General features: G+C 45.9%; 1 protein-coding gene across 1 annotated transcript in view; it reads right to left on the reverse strand.

Annotated features, from left to right (window-relative positions):
- The window catches only part of ITGA11 (integrin subunit alpha 11), a 148,821-nt gene that overhangs the window by 19,231 nt on the left and 104,177 nt on the right, over positions 1 to 25,413 (reverse strand). Inside the window, exons 18-23 of the mRNA XM_073361500.1 lie at positions 22,651 to 22,761; positions 20,590 to 20,675; positions 18,091 to 18,298; positions 8,488 to 8,586; positions 4,996 to 5,072; positions 2,107 to 2,196 (exon numbers count right to left, since the gene is read on the reverse strand). Coding sequence (XP_073217601.1) covers positions 2,107 to 2,196; positions 4,996 to 5,072; positions 8,488 to 8,586; positions 18,091 to 18,298; positions 20,590 to 20,675; positions 22,651 to 22,761 — 671 coding nt within the window. The remainder of the gene's footprint in view (positions 1 to 2,106; positions 2,197 to 4,995; positions 5,073 to 8,487; positions 8,587 to 18,090; positions 18,299 to 20,589; positions 20,676 to 22,650; positions 22,762 to 25,413) is intronic.

The raw sequence follows: 25,413 nt of genomic DNA on the forward strand, positions 1-25,413 counted from the left end.
GAGAAAGCTTGCAACTGGACACTGGCGGCTCGGATGCCACGTGCAGAGTGTGCAGCCTCTGTTGTTGCACGTCCCTCTCTGCATGTGCAACCGGCAGCAGCTGCACAAACACCCGCACATCTGGGCTGGCCGGAGAGGGCAGCTGTGCGCACAGGAGCGGGTGTCCAAAGCCGCCGCCAGCTGCACATTCTGGCCTCACTCGCGACAGCCCTTCGTTTTCTCGGCATTGGTAGCCGTCAGCCATTCCTGCCTCCCAAGCCTGTTCTGTTACGCCGCATTATGACACCCTCACCGCAGCGCCGACAACTTGCTGAGCTGGATCCTCTCTTGCAAGAGAGCTTGGCCAGGATGACCCAGGAGCCAGGCCTCGAAACCAACCTGTGTTCTTCTCTCGCCTTTCCAAGAGCAGCCACAAACCCTGCTGCTCTAACCCAGGGCAAAAATGCAGAGTGGTGCCCGCACTTGCGGATCCATCACACCTCTGTGGCATGCTCCCCTCTTTTCCTAGAGCTCAGGGAAGCCAGTCAAGGGTAGCCGTAGTCTTCCCGTTCTACAGGCTGGTAGTTGTTGTTGATGGGACTAGCCTAGGTTGACCACCTGGCCCTTATTTTCAGGGACGGTCCCTTATTTCATTGATTTGTGCTAGGGGGAACCACCCGTCCCTTATTTGAAGATGCATTGAAATGTATTAAACCTGATCACAAGTACCATTTTAAACATTCAGTGGAAGCTCCTGATAATTGCATTGTATACCTGAGGGCAGTAGAAATGTACACTTCAGAGAAAAAAGACATGATACGCTATGGGGAATGGTTTTTCCCTAAAAAGCCCTTAAAATAAGGCCTTGTCCCTTGTGTTTCATGTGGTTTCCCCTCATTCATAGATTCATAGATATTTAGGTCAGAAGGGACCATTATGATCATCTAGTCTGACCTCCTGCACAATGCAGGCCACAGAATTTCACCCACCGCTCCTAAAAAAGACCTCACACCTATATCTGTGCTATTGAAGTCCTCAAATTGTAGTTTGAAGACCTCAAGGAGCAGAGAATCCTCCAGCAAGTGACCCGTGCCCCATGCTACAGAGGAAGGCGAAAAACCTCCAGGGCCTTCCAATCTGCCCTGGAGGAAAATTCCTTCCTGACCCCAAATATGGCGATCAGCTAAACCCTGAGCATATGGGCAAGATTCATCAGCCAGATACTACAGAAAATTCTTTCCCGGGTAACTTGGATCTTACCCCATCTAAAAACCCATCACAGGCCATTGGGCCTATTTACCATGAATATTTAATTACCAAAACCATGTTATCCCATCATACCATCTCCTCCATAAACTTATCGAGTTTAATCTTAAAGCAAGATAGATCTTTTGCCCCCACTACTTCCCTCGGAAGGCTATTCCAAAACTTCACTCCTCTGATGGTTAGAAACCTTCGTCTAATTTCTAATCTAAATTTCCTAGTGGCCAGTTTATATCCATTTGTTCTTGTGTCCACATTGGTACTGAGTTTAAATAATTCCTCTCCCTCTCTGCTATTTATCCCTCTGATATATTTATAGAGAGCAATCATATCTCCCCTTAACCTTCTTTTAGTTAGGCTAAACAAGCCAAGCTCCCTGAGTCTCCTTTCATAAGACAAGTTTTCCATTCCTCGGATCATCCTAGTAGCCCTTCTCTGTACCTGTTCCAGCATTCCCATCTAACACAGGTGGTCACCATGGGCTGGCCACCCCCATGCCAGATTCTCTCCCCTCAAACCTGCAGAGCGCCTCGCCCAGGACACCCCTCCCTGCTGTGGAGCTCCCCACACCCAGCACCCGGAAGCACTTTGCGGGGCAGAGGAGCTGAGGTCGTGTGGACAGAAGTGCAGAGGCAAGAAGCCTTCCCATGGAGACCCTTGACTCCAGTTTAGGGAGCTGAGTCTTAGCCCTTCCATCTCTATGGAACAATTCCAGGCAAACCATGAGCTCAGCGTCCTCCCCCCAGGCAGGGAAACACGGACCCCTGGGAGTCGTGGGTATCATGGTTGAACAAGGGCTGCAGGATTTGGGCCAGATTTGCTCAGCGACCGATTCATCAACCCCCCGCCACAATGACCACAAACCTGGTGAAAAGGAGGTCGGCTTCGTATTTCAGGTGAAAATTCAGTAGAGCAGCGTTATCCTCTTTGGTACTTTCCTGTTCTTCACTGTCACTGGAAGCCAAGCAAAGGAAAACAGCATTTAGGCCACTCCACACAGCGGGGGAAACAGCCCACCCTGGCGTGAGGATTAATTTGCTGACTCCACAGCACAGAGTCCAAATGGGATGATGGCCCCTAGCTGCTGACAAGGCCTTCTTAGGGCCCATCTCTTCACGTACGAACTGTCAGAGTTGGTAAAAAATAGAGGGAACTGCTTTGATTTTGTGCAATCAATTTTTAGGAAGGCAGGGGAATGAGATTAACAACATTCTGCAATTACTTGTGCCTATTTTGGCAGGGGACAGAGGCCCTTCACCTTGGCGCTTACACCAGGCAGGGCAGGTGGGATAGGATCATATAAAAAGGCACTTATTGTTGACATGGCATGATTCACAAACTCCGCAAAGAATTAAGCTCCGCCTAAACTCTAGAGCAGGGATACTCAGACCTCAGTGGTTCTGGAGCCAAATTAGCAATCAACATTACCCCAAAGAGCCACAGTCATGTGAATTCACTGTTTCATTTTATACTTCTCACAGCAAAATGACTAACCAAATATTATTATTTTATCAACTACAATTGGTTAACAACATAGTAAAAGCCTCCTGATGAGCGAATAATTAAATCACACGGTGTTTGCCACAAATCTGACAATTACCTAGGACAGCAATGAGAGTCAGTCAGGGCCAGTGAGATCGCGGGCACATGTATAACTATGGCAGCTGTGCTGGGAAAGTGGTACGCAAACATCTTAAAGAATAACTGTTGAACTTCTAACAAGCAGCACTCTGTGTCCAAAAAGAAACTCGTCCCCCATCACTCTTTTGTGAAAATGGTAAAGAATCACAGGACCAGATGCTTTTTTCTAACATTGAACAAGAAACTTTATTAGAATAAGGGAAATTATGTTCTCTCTCTCTCTCTTCCTCTGTTTCATTGTCAAGCTTCTGCCTAAAATTTTCTCTAGGCCTCTTCCTGCCTGGTTTCTGCTGGCATTTCAGAGTCTCAGTCCAGCATATAACCTCACAATTCCCATTCTGTTTTATTTTGCTTTGGGGTGTGATTGCCTAGAGTAGAAGACAGAATTTGCAACAGGTAAGCATCTTCTCTCATAGGAAGTAGCTGGTAGCGACTGCTAATAAGGATAGTTCTAATGTATCTAAGGATGTAACTAAATTGGTAGAAAATGATTTAGTTGAATCAGTACAACTCTATAGAATGGACGCAGTTATACTGGTATGAAGGCATCTATGGTGGGAGAGCTGGTTTATAAGTCGTGTGGTGTTAGAGGATGGGCCCTAGAGGGTAGGGGCATGATACAAGTTAGGTATGTTCCATGCAGACCTAGGTTATTTGACTGAGGTTCAAGAAACTGGGTTGCCTCTGGGGGCAACACACTCATTCAGTTGTACAGTGTCTGGCTCTAAACCTGCATTCATTGAAATCAACAGCAAAAGGCCCATTGTCTTCAGTGGGTACAGGATCAGACTCTGATTTGCACCCATGTCTACACTGCACACTCAACCCAGGCTCTGACTCAGGTTTGAGCCCAAGCCCCACTTCCATCCACACACAAATCAGTCTGACTCAGGTCAGCAAGCACATAGGACCCAGTTCCTAGCATCCTGATAGGACCCTGAGTCTTGCTGCCACTCAGGTCCAAGCCCTGTCGTTTTGCAGTGTGGACACAACTCAAGCTGCAGGATCCAGTTAGAAGGTCCAGTAGCACAGTATGGACGCGTTAGCATGGCTGTGAGACCCAGGTCCAGCAACTGTAAACCCAGATTTACAAGACAGTGTAGACACTGGTGCGTGGGTTTGGAAACACCGAGCCCAGAAGCCAGGGTCCCACAGACCCGAGTTTACAATGCAATGTAAACATATCCTTGGAAACCAGTTCCGGATGAGTCAGAATTTGCCCTCTGGTGTTTTTCTGGAAGATGCCTAGTAAATGTGTGCGGAAGTCATAGAAAAATGTTACTGGTGAACAAGCCAACAGGAGCAGATTTTCCTTAGTAACTTTTCCCAGGTCAAGGCAGTGAATTTCGGCTACACAAACCCTCCTCAGAGCACAGAGCAGCCTTGCAAAATTGTCATGTACATTTACTAGACCAGGCACAAAATCTCCTTCGCTGCCCTTTGCCATGATGATTGATACGGGAAACAACAAACAAAAACAAACCAACAAAACCCTAATCAGATTTTACTTGCCTGTCAAAATAATTTACTCATGCTGGGCAAGTGGGTGAGTAGAACTTTACAAGCATAAAGTATTTTTACGGGGAGTGTTTGTGTTTGTGAAAGTAGCTGAATGAAAAGCATTGGCAAGTGTCACTTTCTATTCATCCACACACCCGGGAATATTGCTGGCAGCTGAAGCAAACCATCTATACAGAGCGAGCGAGCGAGCGAGCGAGCCATGACTTACAAGTACAGCGCTACATATTTTCTAACAGCCAAAGGTAATTTCATTTCCATATGCTATGCCCAGGGTGCCTCTAGAGCAGAGGTTGCCAGCTTTGCTGCATGATGCTAATAGATACTGAAGATTGAAATGCAGGCTCTTGTCAACTATGAACAAAGCCGTAGAGTATCTGTGCCCTCCAAACTCCCTCCAATTAAAAATCTCAGGCTGCCATTGCATGGGGATGAAGGGGGAGAAGTGAAAACCATCGACAGTTAAGCTGCAATAGGAGGGAGAAGATGACAGGCGCTCTAAGACGAGATCTGTGCAGGCAGCATTGTATTTAGTTAGAAAATAAAGGTGATAAATATGTGCAAAGGGAACAGAGAAATAATGCGATCATTAACCTGTTGGCAGTTAGATAGATCTCCATGCTTTGAAGAAAAATAGATTTGCTGAATTCGAAATCCAGGCGAAAAGCCACCTGCGGAGATTAAAAACAGATTGAGAAAAACCACCTTAAATAAATAAAAAGTTATCCAGCTGTCGCAGACACGAGCTTCCCCTCTGCCACTGTCCTTTCCTGATAACCCTATCGCAGCAGAACATAATTTTCCAGCCAGTCACAAAGTGCATGGGAGAAAGATCACTGATGAAATGTTACAAGAGAGGTTGGCAGGTCTCAAGCAGAGCCATATCTTTCCAGAGAAAACAGCTACTTACTTTGTGGTTTGTGTGTGTGTGTGTGTGTTTAAAATTATTACTATTATTTAGAATAGAGAACAAAAAATCCTTTTTGTTAAAGGCCTATCAGGCTCACTGTGCCATACAGTTAACTCACATCTGAGGCATTGTTTCCACCGACGGGGGACAATAAGTGCCAAAGAGATGTTCCAACAACAATAAAATGTCATTAATGGCAGATCTGAAAAAAACGTGGCAAAGACCTCAAACTGTCTGGGATCGGTGCACAGCTGATTATAATATTAGAAGTCTACTCCCGCTCCCAGGGCCAAATTTCCATTTCCAGCTTGTCTTTGTTTTCGCAGGACCAGAACTACCTGATGCCACGCAGATGCATTCTTAGCCCCTGTAGGTCATGAGGAATCGGGCTGCTCCATTTTATTTTATGGCCACGAGCACACAAGATGGCTTTATTGCAAGGTTTAAATTCTAGAGAGGTGAATGAAGCACATCCATCATTTTCGAGCTTCTGACAGGCAAAGGTTTCAGACTAATATATTGTTTTGAGACTGGGAAAGCTTCTATCATGACCTGCTTCTTTATATTCCAACACGTCAGACTGTCACCCCATTTTCCCTCTAACATAACATACAGGGAGTTGATATATATGCTAATTCATAGAATCATAGAAGATTAGGGTTGGAAGAGACCTCAGGAGGTCATCTAGTCTGATCCCCGCTCAAAGCAGGACCGATCCCCAACTAAATCATCCCAGCCAGGGCTTTGTCAAGCCGGGCCTTAAAAACCTCTAAGGATGGAGATTCCACCACCTCCCTAGGTAACCCATTCCAGTGCTTCACCACCCTCCTAGTGAAATGGTGTTTCCTAATATCCGACCTAGACCTCCCCCCCCGCAACTTGAGACGATTGCTCCTTGTTCTGTCATCTGCTACCACTGAGAACAGCTGAGCTCCATCCCTTGTGGAACCGCCCTTCAGGTAGTTGAAGGCTGCTGTCAAATCCCCCCTCAGTTTTCTCTTCTGCAGACTAAATAAGCCCAGTTCCCTCGGCCTCTCCTCATAAGTCATGTGCCCCAGCCCCCTAATAATTTTCATTGTCCTCCGCTGGACGCTCTCCAATTTGTCTATATCCCTTCTGTAGTGGAGGGCCCAAAACTGGACACAAGACTCCAGATGTGGCCTCACCAGTGTGGAACAGAGGGGAATAATCACTTCCCTCGACCTGCTGGCAGGGGTCCTACTAATGCAGCCCAATATGCCATTAGCCTTCTTGGCAACAAGGGCACACTGTTGACTCATATCCAGCTTCTCGTCCACTGTCACCCCTAGGTCCTTTTCTGAAGAACTGCTGCTTAGCCAGTCGTCCCCCAGCCTGTAGCGGTGCATGGGATTCTTCTGTCCTAAGTGCTGGACTCTGCACTTGTCCTTGTTGAACCTCATCAGATTTCTTTTAGCCCAATCCTCCAATTTGTCTAGGTCATTCTGGACCCTCTCCCTACCCTCCAGCGCATCTACCACTCCTCCCAGCTTAGTGTCATCCCATCATCCAGATCATTCGTTCTATTTTGTAAGATAACTTAGCAGTTTGTTCCTTGTTTAGCAGAAGAGAAAAATATTCATATTGGTAAAATGTGCCACAAACACTGGAGATGTGAAATTTGGCTGCAGATGCAAAATCATATCCACAATCTTCCTTCAGCTCATTCTGAGAATTGCAACATTTAAATCGGGATTTCATTTTGGCTTTTGAAAACCTCCAAGTCCAGGGATACTCAGCTGTCAGAATGGAACTTGTGGTAAAATCACAGGACTGGAGATCTGGGTTTACTTCCTGAATCTGCTGCAGGCTTGCTATGTGACCTTGGGTAAATTACTTAATCTCTCTGTGCCTCAGTTCCCCATCCAGGGTGCCAGAACAGGGAGAGCCAGGGGGCCATGCCCCCCTGCACACTTTTTACCATCGGTAAAGGCAAGCGACGGGGGGAAGGGGCGGAGAGGAGCGAGTGGGGGGAGGGGCTTAGTGGGGGGAGAGGCAACGCGAGAACAGGGCCTCGGGGGAAGGGGCAGGGTGGGGGCAGGGTCTCAAGGGAATGAACAGCAGGAGGGTGGGGGCTCTGGGAGAAGGGGTGGTACAGGGGCAATGGAGGGAGGCACCTGGCCTCCCCCACTTTTAGGGACCTTCTGCCACTCCTGTCCTCATTTGTCATATAGGGATAACAATACCTCCTTTCTCCCACCCTGTGTCTTGTCAACTTTGACTGTAAGATCTTCAGTGCAAGGATTCCCTCATTGCAGGTATGTGCAGAGCTTAGCTCTGATCTCAGTTGGACCCTTTTAGTGCTAGTGTTATTTGAATAACAACAAGTGAGGTGTGTCTTTGAGCCCATATATAATGAACTGGCTTTTAACTAAATATGTTAACGCTCATTAAAATGTTTGATCCGTGTTTCTAAAATATTAGCTGATCTAGAACTAAAATGAATTGATAGGGTTAAAAAGAATGATACCGAAGAGTTTATCTGAAATTGCTCCCAGTGAAAACATCCTTAACCATGACCTTTAACCATGAAATTGCTCCCAGTGAAAACACCCTTAACCACGACACGCTCTTCACCAAACTAATACTAGTGAGGTTTCCTTCATTCTGTCTCTCTCTCTTCTTTGTTTTTGCACAAATTCATGTGAACATCTCCAGTATGATGAATGGGGGGCAGAGGGTCCGGTTGAAATGAAAGAGAGAAGAATTTAGGTTGCTCTACCTAACCAGTTAAAGGTGACTCATTTTGTAAGGCAGGAACTCTGGTGAGAAGTTACCAGCTGCAGATCGGAAAGCCAACATTAAACTGTGCCAAAGGATTAAAGTCAAATTCTTTGTCTCCATGTGACTGGTTTTAATTTGGCTGCCTGAAGATCTGCTAGGATTCAATGCAACTTTTATGCTGCTGAAACCTCTCAGCTGACCTATTGTCCCCTAACACTGGCGGCATTCTGAAATAGAAAAGAAAGCAAATACTAGCCTTTGAATAATTTTGCTCATCATTCCTAAATGCCGCCATGCCCCCTGCCCACTTTGTGGCACCACCGGGGTTCTGCTGCCAGCAGCCTTTCTGCGGCCACAGAGGAGGGGTCGGAGTGCCCCCTGGGCAGGATATTTCATTTGGACTTGCCAGGTCGAATAACAGAAACTATCTTTACCTTTGCTTTGGCTCGGAAGAAGGGGTAGCTAACATTGCACACCTTCTTGTTGGGGCGCTTTTCTTCATTCATGCATTCAATATTGACGTCTGTATCATCCTGAAATGGAATACAACTGGTTACCAGAAACACCAGAGATACCCACAGCACATTTCTCGTAGCCAACACGCTCCTTGCGGCTGTGTACCCGGACTGGAAGACATCCGAACTGAGGCTCTAAAAACAGGGAAACCACAGTTGTTGAAGGCCAGACATTCTTCCAGTGCAGTTGTGTTAAACTATTATCACATTCACAGAGCAGGCTGCTCTAAAAGCCAATTTCAAATTTCTTGCTTTAAATCCTACTCTGGGATTTTAGATACAGAGATGAGTGAAAAAGACCAAATAAAACAGATTATTCTAGGACCAATAATCACAAATAAGAATAGATTTTCTATGATCAAATGTGCTAGAGAAATAACAAGAAATAGCCCAACTTACTTTATTATATGGTGACCATGTTAGTGATAATTGACCGACTTAGAATGTACACTCTTTTGGGGCATCTTTGTGTTCTGTTTGTATAGCCCCTGCCACAGGGAGGTCCTGCTCCCTGACTGGGGCAGCTAGGTGCTATCTTAATACAAATAGTAAATAATCATCACAAGTCAGGGCAATTGCACCTGTATTCCCCTTCTGTGGTCAACTCTCTTGAGTGGAGACAAGGGTCCCACCCGACCAGGGTATTTCCAGGCTGTGCAGTCCCCTGACTATACTGTGGCATTCCCAGCAGAAGGCAGCCTGCCTAAGCAGGCCTGCTTCTCTTCTCTCTTCAGAGGCAGTAGACAGTGCAATGGCCCAGTTAGACGTTATCACACAGCTCTTTCTAAGCAAGCCCTTTTAGTGTTAAGGTAAAACCATTACAGAGAAAACACATTAAAAACAATACAAGAACCTACCCGCATGCTAAAAAGCTTCCTGGAGATCAGCCCCTAACTCCAACCAGGGCTCTGGCTGGTGATTAGGCCTCCAACACCTACCCAGGAGCGTTTCCTGTGGTCACCAGTTCAGAACAGCTTTTGCTTGGAACTAGCTCCCCCATGAGTGACTGAGTCCCTCCTTTAGCCAGCTTGGGTCTTTGAAGAGACTGTGACTAGGTAATGAGCCACACAATGGGTTTCTCTTCAAGGTGCAGCTTCCAAAGGATGGCCCTGAAGTGAGACATTTGTATTGCCCTCATCCCAAGTATTTCCTGGGAACCTTGCTCAGCTAAAAGTTCAGACTGTCTGCTCCATTGTTTTCAAGAGTCCTTGGAAGCACATGGCACTTCCCAGTGTTTACCTAAGTCCTGTCTCCTCCTTAAAAGATGCTACATACCAGCCCAACATTTGCATTTTAAAGCCATGACCTCTGAAGACACTTTAACTTAGTTCAATATGGCTTGTCCAGGAGATTGCATGATCTCTGTCCCAATAATGAATCAGACAATGGAATAATAAGATAATACAACAAATAAAATAAACTTGCTATATTTAATGATACTGTCAGCAAGGGAATGCTCCTTCAAAAACATGACCTACAGTAATGCTCCAAATAATACAGCTTGTAACAGTGATGCTGCAGTATAGGGAGGAAAGATGTCATTCTAGCTAAGGCACTGGATTGGGACTCCGGAGCTCTGAGTCCAGTGCCTGGTTCTGCCACAAATTCCCTGTGTGACCTGGAGCATTGCCTTGGTTCCCGTTCCCTATCTGTCAAGTGGCACTGCTTACACTCTCTCCCATCCTTTGTCTATTTGGCCTCTCAGCTCCCTGGGGCAAAGACTGGCTTTTACTGTGTGTTTGTACAGCATCGAGTACAATCCCGGAGTTCGGCTGGAAACTCAAGGAGCTACTTATTACTCTAGTTGATTTGTCTTTGTCATGAACAGTAGCAAGGAGCACATTAGTGGAGCTGAGCTTTCGTAACTGGGAACAATGTTTTCTCTAAGCGCTGCTGCATTGCGCTTACTCTGTTACCTCATATAACAGTTTTCCTTGGTTAATTTGGAGTAATGTATCAGAAAACACACAGCGGACCCTTACATTTTTCTGATTTTGTGGGCAACATGTCCCGTAATTTTCCATTGGCACAACTTTTAAACCACCAAATGGGAGCTATTTGATACCCGGAATGGTTATGAAGTCATTTAGTGGATGAATGAATTCGCAGCAAGATCAGCAGATTTCCCATGAAGCAGAATTTGGAGGTCTCTCTCAGGAATTGCTCGGAGCGCACACTGGAGGGCTTACACATGGTGTCATCCACTCTGAGACTGTTACTATGCTCCCAGCCAGAATGATGGCTCAAAGCTCTCCAGTGCCTAGACACAATGCTGAAATGACAGCTGAATGATCGCTTGGCTCAGGTTTCTTAGAGGTGATAGTGACTGGAGAGGTGGGGGAAGGGCAGGGCATGCTAAGCTGTTTGAGAACCAGTGATAAAAAGATACAGGCCTTTCATGTAAGCAAAATCAGTCGAAAAGGGAGTAAGAAGGGAGCCAAAGGGCGGGGCTTGGGGAGCGTGAGGATGAGTGCGAGAAGACCATTAGATAGATGGAGGGTGATGAATGGGGAAATATCTGGGTTATCTGTCACGTATCCTGGCGCATGCCTGTGTGTGCGTGTTTATGGTGGCTGTGAAGTTGGATCAAAAGGGCTTGTTAAAGAAACCAAGTAGGAAAGGTAAACCTATGGCCATGGTAAGGAGTGAGTCCCTCCTTTCTCCAGTCTGGGCCTTTGGAGGGACCAGGAAGCGGAGGGTAGTTAGATGTTTGAAACACGTACAAGAAATGCATCCCCAAAGATGTAAATGAACTGCCGCCCTCACCCAAAGCAGAACGTTGGGAGGAGATCTGGGGCTCAGTTCCATCACTCTGTGGAGTTCCCTCTGCAGAGAGAGGGCTCAAAGGGAACAGAAGCCTTTCCAGGACCAGGGGCCTAGAAAAGGAAGAGGGGTTGGGTGAGAGGGCAGTGAAGAGCTGAGGCTGACTGAGGGGAGCGTGGCATTCCCAGCTTGGGGAGACACACGTGCGCTAGCTTTGATCAGTGCAAAGCGTAGCTGCAGGGGCGCAAAGGGTGGGAGAGGCTGGCCGCCCGCAGTACGTTCCTGGCTGAGACACTAGGCACATCCAGGGCAGCTAGCCCCTCTTGGATCCTGCCACTCATGCTGCTGCAACTCTCCATGTAGCGCGCTTGCTCGATCCCAGCTAATGCGCGCACGTCACCTCCAGCTGGGAACTGCGGCCCCAGCTCGAAGGGCAGACATGCCCTGAAGCTACGTCTGCATGGTGACTGGGCCTGTCATCTGCAGCCCATGTAGACATACCCACGCTAGCTTTAATCTAGCCAGCTCGCTAAAAACAGCAAGGAGGAGTGCAGGGTTGGACCGTGCCGAAGAGCCGGCTGTGGGGTTCCCTGGAGCTGGGGTTCTCAACAGTGCTACTGAAAACGGACGGGTCCACCTGCCAAAAGTGGCCTGGAGTTCAGGTGGGTCTCCTTTCTGTTGGGGGGGAGGGGCGGGAGCTTGACACCCATTTCTCTCATCTTCCTGTCAGGAGGCTGTGTTGAGTATTGTCACAATGGACCCTGACAGCCGTCAGGCCAAGTCCTGCCTTTCCACATGTGCACAGCCCTCGCTGGCCTCAGTCTGTGGGACAAGCATGCACCAAGGGGGGCTCAGGCCCTGACTGCTCAAAGACCACCTGTATTAGGAAGATATAACAGATCAGTGGGAGGCGCTGGGAGTGACAGGACATCCTGCTTAGGGCTCTCAGGGGAGGAGAACGTGCCCCAGAAAACACAAGCCCCGTGGAGTTCACTTCTGAACCTATGTCAGCAGCAACTGCAGTGGCTAGAGATGCAACTCGAGTGGCTAGAGTTCTGTAATAAAAGGCGAAGATCTTCCATTCATCAAGAGGAGGCCTGAAGATGCGAGTGGAAAAGCTGCTTCTCTCTCAACACACACACATGCAGGATGACAAAGTGGGTGATGTGGTTATGAAGTTTATAAATCAGAGGTCTTTTTTTGTGTGTGTCATTCCCAGACTCTGACTGTTTCGTTGAGCAAAGCTGGTTTTCAACAGAGCCCTGTATGTCCCAAATACTCGAAACACATGCGCTGCCTTCAAGCTTCCAGTCAGCATAGCGTTTGCAAAGCAGTATTAGAGTGGCATCGACTGGCCCAGCTGTAAGTCATGGCTCTGTTTCCATTGTAAGCCCATATTTTCAGGGGAGCTATAACTCAGCAGTAAAAATTCATCACTGACTGAAACTTGGCCACCAGCATGCTCAGCTTGGGAGAATATATTTTTTAAAGTGGTAGGTGTGCAAAAGCAAAGGCGGAACCAAATTCCTCAGCATCTGAGTGCGCTCAGACACTTACAAATAAAAAAATCGTTTTGTATTCTAACAATGAAAGATTTAACATCCTTAGAAGCTTAAAAGCTAAAAGCATTGACAAACTTATTACAGACATAGAATCGCTAGGCTGGATCTGACATGGGGTCCGTTTTATCCCACACCCTAGGCCAGTACCAGAGGCTTCAGGGAAAAGTGCAGGATTCCCTGTGACGCACTATCATGGAATAGAACAGAGTAGGAGCAGCTTCTTCCTGATCCCAGGCAGTTAGTAAGTGGTTCTGCCCTGGAGCATGGAGGTTTATATCCCACATTACATTTTCATCTTCTTTGATGTAATCGTGGAACTTCTTCTTATCAACATATATAGCCATTTCTTTTGCTGCTGGTCTCAGTCATAACTAGTGAAAATGGAAAAGTTTTCACTAAAATCTAAGGTTTCAGAGTAGCAGCCATCTTAGTCTGTATCTGCAAAAAGAAAAGGAGGACTTGTAGCACCTTACAGACGAACCAATTTATTTGAGCATAAGCTTTCATGAGCTACAGCTCACCTCATCGGATGCATTCAGTGGAAAATACAGTGAGGAGATTTATATACACAGAGAACATGAAACAATGGGTGTTACCATACACACTGTAACCAGAGTGATGAGGTAAGGTGAGCTATTACCAGCAGGAGTGTGTGTGTGGGGGAACCTTTTGCAGTGATAATCAAGGTGGGCCATTTCCAGCAGTTGACAAGAATGTCTGAGAACAGCGGGGGGGGGGGGGGGGGGGGGAGGAGAAGGGGAAATAAACATGGGGAAATAGTTTTAATTTGTGTAATGACCCATCCACTCCCAGTCTTTATTCAAGCCTAAATTAATTGTATCCAGATTGCAAATTAATTCCAATAAAGCAGTCTCTCGTTGGAGTCTGTTTCTGAAGTTTTTTTGTTGAAGAATTGCCACTTTTAGGTCTGTCATCGAGTGACCAACGAGATTGAAGTGTTCTCCAACTGGTTTTTGAATGTTATAATTCTTGACGTCTGATTTGTGTCCATTGATTCTTTTACGTAGAGACTGTCCAGTTTGACCAATGTACATGGCAGAGGGGCATTGCTGGCACATGATGGCATATATCACATTGGTGGATGTGCAGGTGAACGAGCCTCTGATAGTGTGGCTGATGTTATTAGGCCCTATGATGGTGTCCCCTGAATAGATATGTGGACACAGTTGGCAACGGGCTTTGTTGCAAGGATAGGTTCCTGGGTTAGTGGTTCTGTTGTGTGGTGTGTGGTTGCTGGTGAGTATTTGCTTCAGGTTGGGGGGCTGTCTGTAAGCAAGGACTGGCCTGTCTCCCAAGATCTGTGAGAGTGATGGGTCATCCTTCAGGATAGGTTGTAGATCCTTGATGATGCATTGGAGAGGTTTTAGTTGGGGGCTGAAGGTGATGGCTAGTGGTGTTCTGTTATTTTCTATGTTGGGCCTGTCCTGTAGTAGGTAACTTCTGGGTACTCTTCTGGCTCTGTCAATCTGTTTCTTCACTTCCGCAGGTGGGTATTGTAGTTGTAAGAATGCTTGATAGAGACCTTGTTGGTGTTTGTCTCTGTCTGAGGGGTTGGAGCAAATGCGGTTGTATCGTAGAACTTGGCTGTAGACGATGGATCGTGTGGTGTGGTCAGGATGAAAGCTGGAGGCATGTAGGTAGGAATAGCGGTCAGTAGGTTTCCGGTATAGGGTGGTGTTTATGTGACCATCGTTTATTAGCACTGTAGTGTCCAGGAAGTAGATCTCTTGTGTGGACTGGACCAGGCTGAGGTTGATGGTGGGATGGAAATTGTTGAAATCATGGTGGAATTCCTCAAGGGCTTCTTTTCCATGGGTCCAGATGATGAAGATGTCATCAATGTAGTGCGAGTAGGGGCATTAGGGGACGAGAGCTGAGGAAGGGTTTTTCTAAGTCAGCCATAAAAATGTTGGCATACTGTGGGCCATGTGGGTACCCGTAGCAGTGCCGCTGATCTGAAGGTATATATTGTCCCCAAATGTGGAATAGTTATGGGTGAGGACAAAGTCACAAAGTTCAGCCACCAGGTTAGCCGTGACATTATCGGGGATACTGTTCCTGACGGCTTGTAGTCCATCTTTGTGTGGAATGTTGGTGTAGAGGGCTTCTACATCCATAGTGGCCAGGATGGTGTTATCAGGAAGATCACCAGCGGATTGTAGTTTCCTCAGGAAGTCAGTGGTGTCTCGAAGGTAGCTGGGAGTGCTGGTAGCGTAGGGCCTGAGGAGGGAGTCTACATAGCCAGACAATCCTGCTATCAGGGTGCCAATGCCTGAGATGATGGGGCGTCCAGGATTTCCAGGTTTATGAATCTTGGGTAGCAGATAGAATATCCCAGGTCGGGGTTCCAGGCGTGTGTCTGTGTGGATTTGTTCTTGCGCTTTTTCAGGGAGTTTCTTGAGCAAATGCTGTAGTTTCTTTTGGTAACCCTCAGTGGGATCAGAGGGTAATGGCTTGTAGAAAGTGGTGTTGGAGAGCTGCCGAGCAGCCTCTTGTTCATATTCCGACCTATTCATGATGACAACAGCACCTCCTTTGTCAGCCTTTTTGATTATGATGTCAGAGTTGTTTCTGAGGCTGTGGATGGCATTGTGTTCTGCACGGCTGAGGTTATAGGGCTTCATTAGCTCTCAAAAATGATTTGGTTCTGGGCTGAGTTTGAGATCATCTGGTTATATCCGCTTAGGCCCTTGACAGCTCTCCTGGTTTTATTGTCATGTTAGATTCCAATCCCGAGATCTCCACAGAAATAAGATCTGCATCTATTTTTCCCATGTATGTTTAGCCTTGATAAGTAAAGAGACACAGTGTTTTCCCTGTTATAATGCATACTTAACCAGCTACGTCTCAGGAGTTAGAGTGAGAACTGTGTGAAAGAATACCAGGTTCACTGTGCACCCGACTCTGAGGATGACATGTAGGCCAGGATCTGGGATATGTGTGTAAAGGCTGAACATCAGGAAGCATGGAGCACCAGACAGCTGCACTGCCAAGACATTAAGAAGGAGAAAATGTCTTGCAGATGAGTAATGCAATGCTCTTGGATTAATCCCATCTTTCTTCGCTACAGCGAAGCATCCCAGAGCCACTGGGAGGGTTTGGAAGATCATCTGACTACTTCTTCACTCTCCTTCTCCTGACCTTTCTCCTCTTAGAAAGTGAGGAAAGGAAGAAGGAAATCTGAGGGAGTGATTAAGAGGAAATGTGGTCGTGGGGTTAAGGCACAGAACTGGGAGTCCGGGACTCTCAATTCTATTCTTGGCTCAGCCACAGAGAACAGGGAAATTTAGGCCAGTTAATTTAAACCCCTGAGTTTTTAGAACAGCTTTCAGTTCTGCAAGGAGAAATCAAGTACTAAGAATCTTATCTAGAGATCTTCATCAGGAGATCCCCCGGTGCTTTAAAAAGGAGGTGTAATGCCTAGGGGTCCGGTGGATCGAAGGGCAGACCAGATCAGTGGTGGGAGTCCACACAAAGGTCTGGTAGCCAGGAGATCTAATCCAAGAGGAAGGTATAAGGGGTTGGCTGGTGGGGTGAGGCAGCAAGTCAGGAGGAGGTGGGGCGGCAAGGCAGGGTCAGGCGGGTCCGTGAAGCTAGCAGCAGGCAATGGCTTGTTTTGCTCAGACATGGCCAGAAAGAAAGCAGGAAGTTTATATCAGGTCACCAGCCAGTCAGGGTCAAGACCACGTGGCCAATCAGGAAGCAGGCCGTGGAGCACTGGTAGCCGGCCCACTCACATCTGTGAGTTCCCTGGTAGTCTGACCTAGTGGAAAGGTATGATGGCCAAGGCTGCTTGCTGAGAATCCAGTGGGCCTGGGTTTGGAACCAGCGTCCCGACAGGAGGTCAGTATCATTATCCCATTTTACAGATGGGGAAAGTGAGGCACAGAGATGGGAACTGAAGAGCCAGGAATAGAAACCAGGTCTCCTGACTCCCAGTCCAGTCCAGTGCCCTATCCATTAGGCCATGCTGTCTAAATAGAGGCCAGCCTGAGGTCCATGTTTGTCCTTGAGGGTACACGTTTGTCCCATGGAAAGCCTGTTACGAAGTGTGATTAAAGTGCTGCATTAGGCTTGTGCTGAGCCCTCTGTGTATGCTGGAATTTCACTCCCGGTGTTTAATTTCCTTGTCTACAAAATGGAGATAATTGGTTGAAACAATAATTAAATCCTCTGTAACCATGAGTAATATGAATTATAAAAATAACTAGATGAATGTGACATGATGGGAACAAACCACCATGGCTTCTGTAAGGGAAAATCATGCCTCTAATCTCCTAGAATCTCTGAGCATGTCAAAAAGGTGGAGAAAGGAGAAATAATTAATATGATTTATATGAACTTTCCAAAAAGCTTTTGACAAAGTCCATCATGAGAGGTTATTAAACTAAGTCATCATGGGTGAGAAGTCACATTCTGTGATGGATTAGACAATGGCTAAGAGAAAGCAAATAGGAATAAATGATACACTTTCACCATGGCAGCGGAGGGGCGGGTGTCCCAAGGTTCTGCACAAGGACCGGGGTACTGTAAGATATTCCTTAATGATCTGGAAAAGCGGGTGAACAGCAAGATGGCAATATCTGCAGATGGTGTGGAATCTTGCTGGTTACTCAAGACTAGAGTAGGCTTCAAAAAATGTTAAGGGGACACGGCAAAAGGGCAGATGAAATTCAATGCTGACACACGCAAGAGAATGCTCACTGGAGAGAATAATAAGGGGCAGCATTCCCCATAAATTGCCTTTTTTGGAGTTTCTTGCATCTTCCACTGAAGTATCTGGTGTTGGCAACTGTCAGGGATGGGATCCTGGGCAAGATGGACTTTGGGTCTGATCCAGTCTGGCAATCCCACCTCACTGGAGCAGAGGAGTTGTTAGGCTAAATTAATCTGTGTACAGTGAGTGTGGAAGGGGCTATGGAAATGCAACAGAATAGTGTTGAGCCACTGCATTGAATAACACACACTACTTTGGAAATACCTCCCCCTTACAATCTAATGACTCCTCTTTCTGTGGCCCAATTTAATTTCCACTAAAGTCAATGACAAAACCCTCATTAGCTTCACTGGTGCAGGCCCAGGCCCACTGATGGCCATTTCTTTTTCTTTTTTTTACTGGCAATGACTTGCTCCCAACACAAGTGCCAACCGGAGAAGACTCTAAAGGTGTTCTTACCTTCTGAATCAAGCTAGCAAACTGCAGATTTCTTGAGAAGGAAATGTTGAGGACGGTGCTATATGCATTTTCGCCTTTGTTCTCCAGCGTAGCTTCTACAGCCACCCTCCTCCTCGTGCTCTCTATGATAAAAACGGAGGTATCAAAAGATAGTGTGTAGGCGGTGCAATCCGATGGTGACTTTCTCAGTACTCTTCTGCAATACTCCCTGCAAGAAAAGCACAGCATTAAACCAGCGGCCAGGTTGGCACTGTGATCAGAGGACTTCATCTGTGAAAGCTTTGGAGAACACATAGCACATAAGATCTTATATAATCAGGGGCTCCTTATACACCCAAGAGCTTATCTGCGGACATAGGAGGCAGTTCACACGATTAGTTTGCATCGACACACAGGAAGTTAAGCTCTGAGCTGCTCCAGTTAGGTAAATGAAGGTGTATCTTTTCTACTGCATTTAAGCTGGTTAAATAAACATAGTGATCAGTTTGTACATAAGCACGCTGGAGATGCTGTCTTTGCGTCCAGCTATTAGAATGAATGTGAGACGCTCTGGACAACAGCTGTATGTGCTTAATGTATTAGACACGAATAGTATGGGCTAAGTTTTCAGATGCCTTTAAACCAGCCCCTAAAAATGTGTGCAAATGTTAGCATGTCAGCAAAACTGTAGGCACGCTTGCATTTGGCCATGAACGTTGATACTCAGCTACCAACCTGGGTACACAAATGCATATCGGTTCAACCAAAATAGGGGTTTTTGTATGTACTGCTGCACGCATAACCGTTTTGCAGGTCGAAGAAATCAGAGGCCCTGTTTGAAAATCAGGGCTGACAGGCTTGCAAGCATATTTCATGTAGATGAACAAGTTGTGCATCACTGCATTTGGAGGATTAATGAAGTCTCCTTTACAGGGCGGTAGATTGCTACATGCCAGATGCCTTAGGGAGGAAAAGAATGAGTTCCAAATTGGAGAGTCCAGTATAGTGGGGACAGGGAACATCCCCTGCCACTGGAGGGGAAGTAGCTGGGATGCATTATTTACTGACATTCAGCTCAGCTCTGGCAAGATAAAAAAACCCTCTAAGCTTTGAAGAAAGAATAGCAACTCAATCATGTTTCTATTTCATTAGTGTGCACGTGCATTTCCTATACAGTATTTCTTCTCACCAATGGTCCTCAACAGAAGACACTGTGAAGCCAAGGAGATCTGGAGAAGACCCCTCTTGAAAGCCCACTATTGCTATCCCTTGCTCTGCCACAAGGGGCACTTGTGAAAGTGAAAATTCTCTCTAGGAGCATTGGGACACTTATAGACAATCATGCTAACAAAAACCATGCTGTAGACCAGAGGTTCTCAAACTGGGGTCCGCAGAATGAGGGTACTCCAGGGGCTCTGTGAGTCATGTCTGGCTCCAGGGGACACGAGTCATGTCTCGGACTGCCAGCCCCGCTGATCAACTCCTTCCCTTTCCTCCCAGTGCCTTCTGCCGGCTGCGGAACAGCTGTTCAGTGGTGTGCAGGAGGCGCTGGGAGGGAGGGGGAGGAGTGGGGATGGGGCATGCTCGGGGGAGGGGGTGGAACGAGGCAGGGAAGAGGAGGGGCAGGGGTGCAGGAGGGGCAGGGGTGGGGCCTTGGGGGAAGAGGTGGAGTGGGGGCGGGGCTTGGGGCTGAGCAGGGGTTGAGCCCCCCCGGGGAAAATTAGAAGCTGGCTTGGGGGTCCGCAAAAAATTTTAAATCAAAATGGGGGTCCTCGGGTTACTACATTTTGAGAACCGCTGCTGTAGACTACTCCCCTAGCGACTACTGAGCATGGTTTCTGAACACAGTTGCTGCGTTAGGTATGGACACAAATATTCTCTACACCTCTATCTTCCCAGTATCAATGTTTAAAATTACTCCAAGCACAAGGACTCTTTTAGGCCCAAACATGCCTGGGAATCACAGTCACTAATTATTATATTACAGGAACCAAAATCAAACTGCAAAGAGAGCAGCGAGAGGTTTTCTCCTCCTAGAGAACCTTTACTAGGAAGATTTTGTAAGTGACCCCAGGACACTAAATGTAAACTTGTTTCTGCTGTAGTCATCAAACCCATAATTGCCAAGTGGGTGAGAGCAGCATTTTTTGTGTATTTATGGACAGGTTTCCCTGGGGCTTGTCACCATAGTGTGAGACATTAGTTGTATCGTCCATCACCAACACACTGCACATGTGTGCCCGGGAAGAGGTGTTCTCCTGGGTGGGGCGTGCACTGCCAGACTGGGGGTAGGGGAGGCAATAGGGCTGGGGAGTGGAGGGAGGAAGGGAAGTTAATTTACTGGACTTTGCTAGGGGCTGTAAAATACAAGTAAAATCAAAGAGAAAGCGTGAAAATGAATGAAATATACAAATCTGTAATGAGGAAAGCTAAACCTGTGATCTGATTTCAGCAATCCCCTGCATTTCGTGACATGATTTCCTGGTTAGCAGGACAATTTAATCTGGATTATCTACTCACGTGGCAGTTGGAATATCATTTTTAGCATCAAGGACCAGATCAGGGACACAGTGTTCATCCTCATTGCATCCATTCCAGAAAGGCACCTTAAGGGGAAATGGCAAGAGAAATCCAAACGGCGTTTTGACGTGCACAGCATGTGCTGAGCAGAGTTTTCATGCACTGTGCACCCACGGTTGCGATTTTTAGTCAATCAAAGCCACAAACTAAATGCTTTAAAACAACAAAAAAATTAATACAATAAAAATAAACAATACAAGAGAGATTCTTGATCATCTGCCCATTGGAAAGGTAAAGGTGCAAAAGTATTGAGTTAAGGGATAAATTAGCTGACCACCAAGTTTATCATTCAGATTGCTTTGGTTTTGCTTTTTAATTCCAATCTAGAGCACAAATATTTCAAACGTCAGTACAAACCATACACCCGACTTTCAAAGACTTCCTGCTTTCTGTCTAAGCTCACCTGGAATATACACTCCATTATCAGCTACCTTCTCTCTCTTTCTCTCTCTCTCTCTCTCTGCCTCCTTTGTTCACACTAATTAAGCTATTGCTACTATGATTTTTAAAACTCTACGTGGCAGATGCTCAGTTGGCGGAAATCAGTGTGGCTCCATCATTGACGTCAACTGGACTATGCTAATTTACACCAGGTGAGGATCTAGCCCAAAATGTTTAGAGATTATAATAATAGTGTAACATGTCTACAGCATCTTTTGCTGTGAGGGACCATAAAGTGCTTTACAAACTATACTCAAGGGGTCACTTTGTCTCCCACAGAAGCAGCCTTCATGGTATAACGTGTCGGTGGTTTAGCAGAGTGCAGCAATGTTACACAAGAGTTTAGGACAGGAAGTGAAGAATACTGTACCCAGCTGGAATTACAGGAGGATCTGGGATAGGCAGAGTGTAGGCACTCCGGTTAGGATCTGGGGTTAGCACCCCACCTCTTGCAAACACAGCCATGGGTCCCTCTGTGAAATGGAAGGCACGTGCATGGGAAACCCCCTGACCCGTAAGTCTTAGCTACCTGCCAAAGATTTAGAATGATATCTCCACAGGGTAATAGTTGAACATAAGAGCCCCAGGGCTGCTCTTATCAGATTGGCTCTGCAACAGGGGAGCGTACTGGTATTGCACACTTTTGAGTTGATTTTCTATTCTCTGCAGAGCTGCCTGGCTCCAGGGGGTGGTTTTAACTTATGCCACTGCTACACGATCCCTTGGGAAACTGGAGAATAGGGACAGCAGAGACTGTTCCTATGACACCCCCTGTATGGCTGTGCCCTTTCCTCCCCTTATGCCAGGGGGCTAGTTTCTGGCACGGGAGGTGATGGAGTTGTTCCTGCCAGCTTTGCACTAATCTCCCCTGTACCAGGGGAATCTGCCAGTGACACTCACTGGGTGCTTAGGTTTGTTTTGCTCCATGTAGGCCGAAGTGGCACAAAGTGAACTTGCTGGACCATGGAATCCAGCCCTTTATGGTTAACCATTGACAATTTTGCTTCTCCTGTCAAAGCCAGGGGACAAGGTTTTAATACCACTGGCTCTGATGTGAGTGAGGATAAGGCTCTAAGTGATACCAATAACATGGATTCTCATATGTGCCATGGTTCACAGAGAAAGGAATAACAAATATGCATTGTGCAGGTAGGATATCACTGAGATTTACTGGAGCAGGCGTGCTCCAGCAGTTGAGAGTCAGGAGACCTGGTTTCTCCTTATGACTCTATCACCGGCTGGCCGTCTGCATGTCTACACTTCGAGTTGGGGATGTGATTTGCAGCGGGAGGAGACATCCCCGGGCTAAAACTAAGAGTAGCCGGCTCAAAGTACAGACAAACCCTATGTGACCTTAGGCCACTCACACAGCCTCTCTGCACCTCAGTTTCCTCATCTATAAAATGGTGAGAATATACCTTAGCCACCTCCATAAAGAGCTTTGAGATCCTTGGGTGAAAGGTGCTATAGATAATTAGTGCAGACTATTGCTCAGACTGATTCTGCAGGGGGCTATCCCACGCAGAATACTTTCCGCCAAGTGCAGTGACCATTACGTACAGAGACTTTAAATCCAGTTGGCCAGCCATCATCCATCATGGGACCGTGGTCGGGATTCTCCAGCCTATATTCGACTGAAAATGTCACAGGCTTCACATAGTCTGCTGTGTCCTAGAGGCAGAGAAAATAAGAACATAAGAACAGCCATACTGGGTCAGACCAGTGGTCCATCTAGCCCACTATGCTGTCTCTGATAGTAGCCAGTGCCAGATGCTTCAGAGAGAATGAATAGAACAGAGTAATTTTGAGTGATCCATCCCTTGTTGTTCAGTTCCGGCTTCTGGCAGTCAGAGGTTTAGGGACACCCTGAGTATGTAGTTGTGTCCCTGACCATCTTGGCTAATTCTTTTTTGAACCTTACAACATCCTCTGGCAATGAGTTCCACAGGTTGACTGTGTGTTGTGTGAAGAAATCCTTCCTTATGTTTGTTGTAAACTTGCTGCCTATTAATTTCATTGGGTGACCCCTGGTTCTTGTGTTATGTGAAGGGGTAAATAACACTTTCCCATTCACTTTCTCCACCCCATTCATGATTTTATAGGCCTCAATCATATTCCCCTTACTCATCTCTTTTCTAAAATGAACAATCCCGGTCTTTTAAATCTCTCCTCATACGGAAGTTGTTCTATATCCCTAATCATTTTTGTTGTCCTTGTCTGCACCATTTCCAATTCTATTATATCTTTTTGAGATGGGGTGATCAGAACTGCATGCAGAATTCAAGCTGTGAGTTATACCATGGCTCTGTACAGTGGCATTATGATATTTTCTGTTTTATTATCTATCCCTTTCCTAATAGTTCCTAACATTCTGTTAGCTTTTTTGATTGCCACTACACATTGAGTTGATGATTTCGGGGAACTACCCACCATGACTTCAAGGTCTCTTTCTTGAGTGGTAACATCTAATTTAGACCCCCATCATTTTGTATGTATAGTTGGGATTATTTTTTCCCATGTGCCTTACTTTGCATTTATCAACATTGAGGTACTTAACAAAATATTTGCTATTAGTTTTTGTGTTCTTAGCCAGTTGGTCTTCAAATTCTTTTTGGGCCTGTTTTATTACACTTTTAAACTTGACTTGCCAGGGTTTGTGCTCCTTTCTATTTTCCTCACTAGGATTTGACTTCCAATTTTTAAAAGACGTCTTTTTGTCTCTAACTGTCTCTTTTACTCTGCTCTTCACCATGGTGGCACTTTTTCAGCCTCCTTCCTGTTTTTTTATTTTGGAGTATACATTTAATTTGAGCCCCTCTGATGGTGTTTTTAAATGGTCTCCATGAGTTTGAAGGCATTTCACCCTTGTGACTGTTCCTTTTAATTTCCATTTAATTAGCTTCCTCATTTTTGTGTAGTTCTCCTTTTTGAAGTTAAATGCTACTGTGCTGGGTTTCTTTGGCATTTTCCCCCCCTATAAGGATGTTAAATGTAATTACTTTATGGTCATTATTACTAAGTGATTCAGCTATATTCACTCTTAGACCAGATCCTGTGTTAAATTTAGGACTAAATCAAGAATTGCCTCTTCCCTTGTGGGTTCCAGGACACGCTGCTCCAAGAAGCAGTCATTTCATGTGTCTAGAAATTTTATCTAGGCATCCCTTCCTGAGGTGACATATAACCAGTCAATATGAGGATCGTTGAAATCCCCCATTATTACTGGGTTTTCTGCTTTTGTAGCCTCTCTAATACATCATTAAAAATTTGAAGATGTTTTCCACAGGAATAGTTGGGTGCAATGAAAACACAAACCGAACCATGGTGGAACAATTTTTTACAAAGTAAATGTATCACAGTTTAACAGACTTTGCATTCGTCTTCTTTGATCTCACTGCTAAAGGACATTACAGAGGTGAGACAACAAACACAGCCTCTTACTGCTCTGAGATTGCATGCATGCCTCCTGACCTATACAAATAAAATGTGAGGGGAGTGTGTGTGTGTGTGTGTGTGTGTGTGTGTGTGTGTGTAGAAGTGAAAGGGGTACTTAGGAGTGCAGAACATCCGCTTTGAAACAGTTGATCATCACAAAGAGTGATTGTTTATACCACACCAGATTTCCCAAACTGTATCAACTGTGTATAGAGAGACATACTGGCTGCCCTTGACTTAATGGACCAGAAACAAAGGTGCAGATGTTTATATGTGTGTGTGTGACTTTTGGATATCTGGCTCTAGAAAATAATGCCAGAGAGAAACTTATGAGCAGAAATGAATGCAAATCACTCACTCAGATTCAAACTTCAGAAGCAAACTTCCCCAAATTTCACAGAAGTTTGAGTCTGGGGATTTGGCCTGGCTAACTGTGAATTTCAGCTCCAGATCACAATCCAAATTTCCCCAAAATCTGAGGGTATATGGATCCAGGCTTTTGTTAAGATCTATCTCCACTTGTGAGTAATTTCCCATCATTTAGTTTGGTCAGTTTTATCATATTTCTTTCTTGGCTGGGCTCTGCTATGCAGAAACTTTAATTGGCTTCTAACCCAAGAGCAAGAGGAGCCTACTGGTAGGAGAAGTGCACAAAGTGAAAAAGTCTGGGAAGCCAAATGAAAACATTTGGTCCTGAATCAAAGTCACCGGGTGTGTTTGTACTGAGTTCAGAACCATTGGGACTGGTCCTCAAACGTGATCGGTATGAATTCCGTAGATTACAGCACTGAAATGATAAAAGGCTTTTAGGAAAAAATAACTAGGGATTGGGAGGAGTTCAGGTCCCTTACTGGTTCACATGGCAGACTGAGCAGCTATAAAACTTCA

This window comes from Lepidochelys kempii, chromosome 10 (genome assembly GCF_965140265.1).
Source record: "Lepidochelys kempii isolate rLepKem1 chromosome 10, rLepKem1.hap2, whole genome shotgun sequence".
Lineage (NCBI taxonomy): Eukaryota > Metazoa > Chordata > Testudines > Cheloniidae > Lepidochelys > Lepidochelys kempii.